This window comes from Coregonus clupeaformis, unplaced genomic scaffold (assembly GCF_020615455.1).
Source record: "Coregonus clupeaformis isolate EN_2021a unplaced genomic scaffold, ASM2061545v1 scaf0007, whole genome shotgun sequence".
In the NCBI taxonomy this organism is placed as follows: Eukaryota; Metazoa; Chordata; class Actinopteri; order Salmoniformes; family Salmonidae; genus Coregonus; species Coregonus clupeaformis.
Window position 1 is genome coordinate 1 of NW_025533462.1, and position 11607 is coordinate 11607.

Consider the following 11607-nt stretch of genomic DNA (forward strand, 5'->3'; position numbering starts at 1 on the left):
CTCCACCAGGTGGACCTCTTGAGGTGACATCATACAGTTCAAAACATTACATAGAATCTGTGGGACTGTTGCACCACCCAGTGGACAACAATCAAATAATCACATCAAATCAAATACAACAGGTGCAGACATTACAGTGAAATGCTTACTTACAGCCCTTAACCAACAGTGCATTTATTTTTAATAAAAAAGTAAAATAAAACAACAACAAAAAAGTGTTGAGAAAAAAAGAGCATAAGTAAAATAAAATAACAGTAGGGAGGCTATATATACAGGGGGGTACCGGTGCAGAGTCAATGTGCGGGGGAACCGGCTAGTTGAGGAAGTTGAAGTAATATGTACAAATAATAATAACTTGGCAACCGCCAAACCTAGATTTGTCTGTCGGACTGCCAGATGGTGAAGGGTGATTCATCACTCCAGAGAACACGTTTCCACTGCTCCAGAGTCCAATGGCGGCAAGCTTTACACTACTCCAGCTGATGCTTGGCATTCCGCATGGTGATTTTAGGCTTGTGTGTGGCTGCTCGGCCATGGAAATCCATTTAATGAAGCCCCTGACCAACAGTTCTTGTGCTGACGTTGCTTCCAGAGGCAGTTTGGAACTTGGTAGTGAGTGTTGCAACCGAGGACAGATGATTTCTATGTGCTACACGCTGCACCACTCGTTCTGTGAGCTTGTGTGACCTACCACTTCGCTGCTGAGCAGTTGTGGCTCCTAGATATTTCCATTTCACAATAACAGCACTTACAGTTGACAGGGGCAGATCTAGTAGGGCAAAACATTTGACGAACTGACTCGTTGGAAAGTTGGTATCCTATGACTGTGCCACGTTGAAAGTCACTGAGCTCTTCAGTAAGGCCATTCTACTGCCAATGTTTGTCTATGAAGATTGCATGGCTGTGTGCTCAATTTTATACACCTGTCACGGTGTTGCTGAAATAGCTGAATCCACTAATTTGAAGGGGTGTCCATATACTTTTGTATATATAGTGTATTAGTCACCATGCCCTGTATTGTTGGAACATTTATTTTTATTTTTATTTTATTTCACCTTTATTTAACCAGGTAAGCCAGTTGAGAACAAGTTCTCATTTACAACTGCGACCTGGCCAAGATAAAGCAAAGCAGTGCGATAAAAACAACAACACAGAGTTACATGTGGGGTAAAACAAAACATAAAGTCAAAAATACAACAGAAAATATATATACAGTGTGTGCAAATGTAGCAAGTTATGGAACATGCTACATAGAGATGATAAACTTATACTTCATTCTTCTTTGGGACTTGAAAGGGGCAATCTAGGAATCATAAAACAACATAGCAGTCACCATAGCATTAGGATTAGAACGATAGGATATTGTTCTATTTAATAATAATAATAATAATAATAATAATGTATTACACTTTTATAGTGCTTTTCATTAGACAGAATCTCAAAGCGCTTGTTAAGCAAAATAAACAACAAGAAGTCATTTAAAAAGAAATATAGGCTACAACAGTAGCTAGGTCATCCAAATCAAGTGTATTTGAGTGTTTCCTGAAACCTCCAGCAGATGGACAGTCGCGGTCATTAGAGGATCTGGAAGCTCATAGCTAGATGGTCAGCAGAGGTGCTGGTCGGAGGTGCTGGTCAGGTCCAAGGGCAGGCAGGTAGGCAGGCAGCTCAATCCTCCACCCTGATGAGGATCCTGAATAGGATCTCTATGGCGGTCACCCCGTCACTTGTTTGGTAAACAAATGAGGAATAGGGCTCGAGAAATGTAACCACTAAAATGTATAGACTTCTGGATGCAAAGACTGAACATCCATGAGATGAAATGATAGTTTGAACTATATTTAATCAGTGTTTGTTTGCAATTACATTGTTTACCAACAATGGAGTAAACCATCTTATATTGTGGGTTGTGATGGGATAATTACACTAAGCTCATGAGGCATTAACCTGAACTTGCTCTTTTTTGTAAGATCATTTTTGTATCTCGGCCTTCTTGATTTTTCTCCTTTTGATGACCTGCTGACCTGTTGACCTGATGACCTGTTGACCTGTTGAATGTGCAGCCTTGAAAGAACCTGTAAGAAGTGTGAATGATGTAAACATACCTTGCTATTTCAATGTATCTGTTGACTATGAATTTACCTGACCTTTGAACCTTTTATCGTGATGAAATGTAAGTTTAAAATAACTATGTGATACATCCACCACTGAACTGTGTTGTGATTGAATCCATGTGAAAACTGTAAAAATAAATAAATATGAATCTTTAAAAAGTCAGATTTACCCACTAGATGTCAGCACATATTCAAAAATATGTCAGTAGGCTAAGAGGGGTCCAGTGCTTTAGATCAGTGGTTCCCAAACTGGGGTCCGTGGCCAGATCGAAAAATAATATTGCTAGCAACAACAGATGAAACAAATTTGAACGAGGGATCTGTGGAAGAAGTTTAGAGGGTACAATACAATACAATGTAATATTATTCATCTACAATATACCCTTAGATGCACAACAGGGCCTGGTTGGCCAACAGGGATCCACACTACTCCATCAAGGATCCAGTTTTCAACAAAATGTTTATTGTATTCCCCAAAAATATTGTTTTGAACAGAAATGCTCTGTAATTTAAAGCTGCAATTCATAGCAATCCATAATGACAAAGTGGAATTGTGTATTTTGAAAATGTACAAATTAATAAAAAATGAAAAGCTGAAATGTCTTGAGTCAATAAGTATTCAATCCATTTTTATGGCAAGCCTAAATCAATCCAGGAGTAAAAATGTGCTCAACAAGTCACATAATAAATTGCATGGACTCTGTGTGCAATAATAGTGTTTAACATAATGTTTTTATGACTACCTCATCTCTGTACCCCAAACATACAATAATCTTTAACGTCCCTCAGTCATGCAGTGAATTTCAAACACAGATTCAACCACAAAGACCAGGGAGGTTTTCCAATGCCTTGCAAAGAAGGGCACCTATTGGAAGATGGGTAAAGACAAGCTGACATTAAATATCCCTTTTAGCATGGTGAAGTTATTGTTGACATCATTTCACAGGATTTGTTTTTGGGCAGAAGCTGTAGAGCTCAGCAAGAAATTACACTTCTGTGGCCAAGTATCTTATTAATCAATGTTTTGTTTTTAAGCATCAAATGACCTAGTATGATGGTGCATTGATCAGTTGTACAGTTTAAATACGTTATTTTTGTGTTTTGGCCCGAAGTCGACCTTTAAGGTTTCTGTGCACACTCTATAACGGCATATGACATGGTTATGCCACCCATTATTCCATTAAATGTAATAATGTGGCACAGAGCTTAGTAAATGACATAACACCTTGTTATAACATCTGGAACGTAGACTCTTATGTAGCATGTAGTAACACGTTACATAAGTTGTCATGCAGACTGTACATACCCAGCATTCACCTGTGTCTTGAGACGTCTTAAGACACGGCTGTTCTGAAGACATGTCTTAAGACATCTTAAGATGACTCGAGAAACATTTTGAAGACATGTTTTGTGACATGTCTTGTGGCTCAAGATGTCTCAAGACACCCCATGCAATGCAATTCTATGGTACAAGCCTCAAGGCACCATTGTTATTTAATGCCATGTCTTGAAGCTTTGCACACTCTTGGTATTCTCTCAACCAGCTTCACCTGGAATGCTTTTCCAACAGTCTTGAAGGAGTTCCCACATATTCTGAGCACTTGTTGGCTATTTTTCCTTCACTCTGCGGTCCGACTCATCCCAAACCATCTAAATTGGGTTGAGGTCGGGGGATTGTGGAGATCAGGTCATCTGATGCAGCACTCCTTCACTCTCCTTCTTGGTAAAATAGCCCTTACACAGCCTGGAGGTGTGTTGGGTCATTGTCCTGTTGAAAAACAAATGATAGTCCCACTAAGCCCAAACCAGATGGGATGGTGTATCGCTGCAGAATGCGGTAGTAGCCATGCTGGTTAGGTGTATCTCGAATTCTAAATAAATCACAGACAGTGTCACCAGCAAAGTACCCCCACACCATAATACCTCCTCCTCCATGCTTTACGGTGGGAAATACACATGCGGAGATCATCCGTTCACCCACACCGTGTCTCACAAAGACAATTTGGACTCCAGAGCAAAGGACATATTTCCACCGGTCTAATATCCATTGCTCGTGTTTCTTGGCCCAAGCAAGTCTCTTCTTCTTATTGGTGTCCTTTAGTAATGGTTTCTTTGCAGCAATTCGACCATGAAGGCCTGATTCACGCAGTCTCCTCTGAACAGTTGATGTTGAGATGTGTCTGTGACTTGAACTCTGTGAAGCATTTATTTGGGCTGCAATTTCTGAGGATGGTAGCTTTAATGAACTTATCCTCTGCAGCAGAGGTAACTCTGGGTCTTCCATTCCTGTGGCGGTCCTCATGAGAGCCAGTTTCATGACAGCGCTTGATGGTTTTTGCGACTGAACTTGAAGAAACGTTCAAAGTTCTTGAAATGTTCCATATAGATTGACCTTCATGTCTTAAAGTAATGATGGACTGTCGTTTCTCTTTGCTTATTTGAGCTGTTCTTGCCATAATATGGACTTGGTCTTTTACCAAATAGGGCTATCTTCTGTATACCCCCTCCTACCTTGTCCCAACACAACTGATTGGCTCAAACGCATTAAGAAGGAAATGAATTCCACAAATTAACTTTTAAGAACGCACACCTGTTAATTGAAATGCATTTCAGGTGACTACCTCATGAAGCTGGTTGAGAGAATGCCAAGAGTGTGCAAAGCTGTCATCAACGCAAAGGGTGGCTATTTGAAGAATCTCAAATATAAAATATATTTTGATTTGTTTAACACTTTTTTGTTTACAACATGATTCCGTATGTGTTATTTCATAGTTTTGATGTTTTCACTATTATTCTACAATGTAGAAAATAGTTTTAAAAAACAAGTAAAAAAAAACAGGAATGAGGAGGTGTGTCCAAACTTTTGACAGGTACTGTAGCTCAAAGGTAGTAAGTAGTTGCAAAGTAGCTAATTAGCTAAAATTATTCATGATGAGATTCGAACACATAACCTTTGGGTTGCTAGATGTTCGCGTTACACCATCCACCCTCCTATCGTTTCTGTCTGAAGTAACCTACTGTCTTTATCTGTGATTGAAATGCACTGTATACAAAATCGTGTACTGCACATGAAAAATATACTTTTTCGTGTGCTTGTCACAAATTTCCAATAAGCAATTTGTGTCTATTTCACAATAATCTGTGATACTGGGTTGCAATACCCTCTGAGTCATTTACATTTTTTCAGAGGGAGAGCAGCTTATGGCTTACTGTTCACATCCAGACTGTGATGCAGATGTAGTTTTAGAATTAAGTAATAGATAGAGAATAACATCAATTGCATTGTGTAAGTATGTTTGTGTGTGTTCACGTTTCTGTAAACTATTGTATAAGTAGTGAGAAATGACACATCTATATTTCTATTTTGTGAATGTTATGTAGCAGAAGTACATTGAAAGTGATCAAGTTATTTAGCTTTTACTGTGGGCACAGCTGCTAGGCACTATTCTTTTATTGGACTCTCCTTCTGTATTTTACAGAGTATTTGATTGTTTTTCAAAGACAGAGATACAGTGGGGAAAAAAAGTATTTAGTCAGCCACCAATTGTGCAAGTTCTCCCACTTAAAAAGATGAGAGAGGCCTGTACTTTTCATCATAGGTACACGTCAACTATGACAGACAAATTGAGAAAAAAAATTCCAGAGAATCCCATTGTAGGATTTTTAATGAATTTATTTGCAAATTATGGTGGAAAATAAGTATTTGGTCACCTACAAACAAGCAAGATTTCTGGCTCTCACAGACCTGTAACTTCTTCTTTAAGAGGCTCCTCTGTCCTCCACTCGTTACCTGTATTAATGGCACCTGTTTGAACTTGTTATCAGTATAAAAGACACCTGTCCACAACCTCAAACAGTCACACTCCAAACTCCACAATGGCCAAGACCAAAGAGCTGTCAAAGGACACCAAAAACAAAATTGTAGACCTGCACCAGGCTGGGAAGACTGAATCTGCAATAGGTAAGCAGCTTGGTTTGAAGAAATCAACTGTGGGAGCAATTATTAGGAAATGGAAGACATACAAGACCACTGATAATCTCCTTCGATCTGGGGCTCCACGCAAGATCTCACCCCGTGGGGTCAAAATGATCACAAGAACGGTGAGCAAAAATCCCAGAACCACACGGGGGGACCTAGTGAATGACCTGCAGAGAGCTGGGACCAAAGTAACAAAGCCTACCATCAGTAACACACTACGCTGCCAGGGACTCAAATCCTGCAGTGCCAGACGTGTCCCCCTGCTTAAGCCAGTACATGTCCAGGCCCGTCTGAAGTGCATTTGGATGATCCAGAAGAGGATTGGGAGAATGTCATATGGTCAGATGAAACCAAAATATAACTTTTTGGTAAAAACTCAACTCGTTATGTTTGGAGGACAAAGAATGCTGAGTTGCATCCAAAGAACACCATACCTACTGTGAAGCATGGGGTTGGAAACATCATGCTTTGGGGCTGTTTTTCTGCAAAGGGACCAGGACGACTGATCCGTGTAAAGGAAAGAATGAATGGGGCCATGTATTGTGAGATTTTGAGTGAAACCCTCCTTCCATCAGCAAGGGCATTGAAGATGAAACGTGGCTGGGTCTTTCAGCATGACAATGATCCCAAACACACCGCCCGGGCAACGAAGGAGTGGCTTCGTAAGAAGCATTTAAAGGTCCTGGAGTGGCCTAGCCAGTCTCCAGATCTCAACCCCATAGAAAATCTTTGGAGGGAGTTGAAAGTCTGTGTTGCCCAGCGACAGCCCCAAAACATCACTGCTCTAGAGGAGATCTGCATGGAGGAATGGGCCAAAATACCAGCAACAATGTGTGAAAACCTTGTGAAGACTTACAGAAAACGTTTGACCTGTGTCATTGCCAACAAAGGGTATATAACAAAGTATTGAGAAACTTTTGTTATTGACCAAATACTTATTTTCCACCATCATATGCCAATAAATTCATAAAAAATCCTACAATGTGATTTTCTGGAAATTTTTTTCTCATTTTGTCTGTCAAAGTTGACGTGTACCTATGATGAAAATTACAGGCCTCTCTCATATTTTTAAGTGGGAGAACTTGCACAATTGGTGGCTGACTAAATACTTTTTTTCCCCACTGTACATATCAAATGAAGGGGAGACAGAGAGAAGGAGGTACAGAGGAGGCCTGGTAGGTGCCAGGACTCGTACCAACGCAGGCAGGGAAAATGTACATGTGCCAAGGCAGCGGCCTTAACCACAAGGCCAAGTTCAGAAACATTGATACTATTTTTATTTAGACAGGATGTAGAGCAATTCCACAGCGCACTGTATTGACTGTGTAAACTTGAGGCTGAACAGTGATGGCTCAATTAATCATTTATTTCAATTCATTGATTCAATTAATCATGTATTCATTTTTTGTGTGTGAAAACAAGAAACATAAAAAGTTTGACATTCAACATTCCAAAAACACAACAAAAGTGGGACATTCAACATTCCAAAAACACAACAAAAGTTTGACATTCAACATTCCAAAAACACAACAAAAGTTTGACATTCAACATTCCAGAAAAACAACAAAAGTGTGACATTCAACATTCCAGAAAAACAACAAAAGTGTGACATTCAACATTCCAAAAACACAACCAAAGTGTGACATTCAATGTACCAAAAACACAACCAAAGTGTGATATTCAACATTCCAAAACACAAGTTGCATTAAACTGAGACTTAGCGATATGACGTTGCGACGACCGGCAGAATGAACCACAGAAGCAAGACGTTGTACTCACAGAGTATATGTTCATGTGTAGGGTGTGCTTCACATCAGAACATGCAGAGTTTAGCCTCATGCTTCAATGCTCTTAGTTGTTGTGGAAGTCGACCCGACACGGCTCTCCCTTTAAGCAAAACACTGCAGATAATACTAAATGAAATATGGGTTCAATATTTGTCCCATGATATTACAGTCTGTAATAAAAAATGCTGGTCAGTTGGGTGAAGTCCATTTATTGTTGCTGTCCTGGTTTCTGCATATTTCTGTAAAGTGTTTCTACCTCAGGAGGGCCAAGTGGTTCTGGCCTCACCTCTGCTGAATCATTCACTGAGGTGTCAACGATGACTTCCTAAAGATGAGACATTACAATTACATCAAATCTTCATTCAACAAAGCTTACAAAGTAAAACAATTTAAAATTACATTAAAATAATATATTTATAAAAAGGTCAAATGCATTTCACAGGAAGTACCTGAGTTGAGTCAACTTCTTTTGAGGATATCCATCTTTTGACCTTTATGATGCCCATTATGGTGCCTGCCAATCCAACATAAACAAACACTGATCGAACAGTATTGGCCACGATGGTCCTGACTGATAATGCTGAAGCTTTGCCGTCCTTCTCACCAATACCTGGGACACACAATCTGGGTTACCCTCTCAGAGCCAAAAATACAATATTTCACTAACACGTTTGGTCTAATGTGATGTTAATTGTTTCCAACAGTCAACATTACTTTATGGTAGGTACCGTTTATGTATCATATCGTTCAAACAAAAGTCCTTGCAGCCAAGATTAAATCAGCTGTTCCAAGTAGATGTTTGCGGTGCTAATTCCAAAAAAGGTCAATGGGAGAAAAAAGAAGAAGCCTGCACACTGCTCCTGATAGTATCACTGCTCCTGATAGTATCACTGCTCCTGATAGTATCACTGCTCCTGATTGTATCACTGCTCCTGATAGTATCACTGCTCCTGATAGTATCACTGCTCCTGATTGTATCACTGCTCCTGATAGTTCCACTGCTCCTGATAGTATCACTGCTCCTGATTGTATCACTGCTCCTGATTGTATCACTGCTCCTGATAGCATCACTGCTCCTGATAGCATCACTGCTCCTGATAGTATCACTGCTCCTGATTGTATCACTGCTCCTGATTGTATCCCTGCTCCTGATAGCATCACTGCTCCTGATAGTATCACTGCTCCTGATTGTGTCACTGCTCTTTAATACGTTTTACATATCGGCCTCAACGCCTTCGTCAGAGCTTTTGTCAAATTGAGATAGTCATTTAAAAAAAAGACCTAGTCAAAATTTTGGGTGTTTATGTGTTGGCTCTAAATAAATAAAAATACTAAACATATAACTTTGATATCCTGTGTGTGCTTTTCCCTGTGGATATATTTTTTACAATGTATGATATCGCATCATTTAGTATTAAAAAATGACAGAGATATTACAGAATGACTACACAATATCAACATGAGGTTCAGCTTCTAACCTCACAGGTAGATGAATGCTAGAATGGACCTTACATATGTCCTCCATGGGTTGAGAGATGGTCTGTGTGCTGACGTGGTTGCTGCTGGTGCATTGGAAACTCCCGTTGCCATTGGAGATGATGATGTTGACCCCAGACAGAGACAGTAACTGTTGAGACCGTGTACACTGACCCCCGCCACAGACAGACAACATCCAGCCATCTTTAACTGAACAGTTCACTGTGACGTCACAGAGTCCCACACTTGTGTTGAAGAGAGACGTGACATCCATAACTGGTTTGGGAACATGATCTACAAGAACCAATGGAGTTGGGAAAGAGATCCATACATCTATGAGTGGTCTAGATACTTTAATTGTATTGAATAAACAAAAAGACGACTACCAGCACAAAAACTTCACAAAACTCACCAAGCACCTTTAGTCTGTATGTGGTAGTTGAATCAGTCCAGTCTCTCTGATTAATTGCACTTCCCATGTAAATTCTACTGTCTGTGTTCAGCAGATTCTTAATACACAGAGAATGGTTGACAGAGTTATAATCCACTTTCTCCTTATATTTAGGAGAAATCTCTTTATCATCAACTATTACATCACTGCCCGTCTTCCATTGAAGTCCTTTGAGAATCTCAGGTTCTGGAACAGCCAGACATATTGAACCCCCCTTCAACCCATACTGGTCCACTGAAGGTTCCACCCTGATTCCTAATGACAGAGGAACGGGGTCACATTTAAACCAACCATTGTTAGCTGGGCTGCTGGGATTACTCAAATATGTTTTAAAGTATCTAATCTATACCAATCTATGGCATGTGTTCAGATCACTCATGTTCAAAGTATCTCATATATACCAATCTATGGCATGTGTTCAGATCACTCATGTTCAAAGTATCTCATCTATACCAATCTATGGCATGTGTTCAGATCACTCATGGTTCAAAGTATCTCATCTATACCAATCTATGGCATGTGTTCGGATCACTCATGTTCAAAGTATCTCATCTATACCAATCTATGGCATGTGTTCGGATCACTCATGTTCAAAGTATCTCATCTATACCAATCTATGGCATGTGTTCCAAAAGGATGAATAATTAGGCGTACAGCAGGATACCCAATAGCTACCTCCAAGTCCCAGAGGGTATACCTCCTTTAACTCTAGAATTCATTACATGTAAAAGGTATGAAGAGTTTAGATACCTGCGATGATTTCCAGCCAACAGATGTGTAGCAGAAACAGAGATTTCGTTTCCAAATATTGATAGATTAAGTTTGACTTCCTGTCTATGTCGAAATGTTGAGACCCTGTGGTGGTAAGTTCAGGATGTAACTAGGTGCTCGCTTAGTCAAAGTAGGATGTAGACCGTGGCTTAGTAAACTCCCCTTCCCCCTCAAAGCATTTTCTATATTTCAGAAAAACAATGTGGTTTCTGCTGTGGAGGTTTGATGGAAGGAAGTCCATAGAGATGTGGTATCGGTAGATACACTGTACTGAGCATTGTTCAATATGTTAACATCTGAAATACTGTAGTTATTTAGAATTATGTTTAATAATTACATGTATTTATCAATCTGACTCCATTATCATGTGACTAAATGCAATAGAACCTATGCGTCTCTGCCGGAACATCACACACACATTCTGTAATCTAATTATCAAATTCTTACATTTCAGTTTGAGGACAAGACAGGATTTTTCCCATCTGATAAGCGGCCAGGTCAACAGACAGATTCGACGCAGTCACTCTAAAAAGGGAATTCCATTACACATACAATACAACAACACATGTCAAACTGTTCATCTCTTTATGAGCTATTTAAATAATAATAATAATAATAATAATAATAATAAATAAATATTATTAATAAATAATCCGTGAATGTTTGTATGAATGCCATGTGTGGCAGCCTGGGAAAGCACTATGCCCATGTCCCCATAGAGACTGTGTTTCACCATTCATTTCAGATGTGTACGGTGCTGGTTACCTCCCTCTCCCACGCTCTTCCCTTCATACATAATGAACACAGACAGTAGAATTGATTTGGTAAACTACCGGAAAAGTTGGAAAGAATCAACTACTACATATAGACTATTAGTGCAGGGTGAGTTTTCTAAGGTTTCAGTTCTGGTAATTTGCTGTATTCTAGAAGATTCAACGTAGCATTGAAGCTTCAGCCATCAAACATGTATGTTGATTGATACATTTGACATTGGGTCCATCTCAATAGTCAGTGACCTTTCCTTTTCTC

General features: G+C 39.6%; 1 protein-coding gene across 1 annotated transcript; it reads right to left on the reverse strand.

Annotated features, from left to right (window-relative positions):
* Positions 1-9324: 9324 nt before the first annotated feature.
* On the reverse strand, positions 9325-11374 carry LOC123483015. Its single transcript, XM_045212336.1, has 4 exons — positions 11344-11374; positions 10558-10662; positions 9769-10062; positions 9325-9650 (listed from the first exon to the last, which is right to left on the reverse strand). Exons 1-4 carry the CDS (start codon positions 11372-11374, stop codon positions 9325-9327), a joined length of 756 nt encoding a protein of 251 aa, XP_045068271.1.
* Positions 11375-11607: the final 233 nt, after the last annotated feature.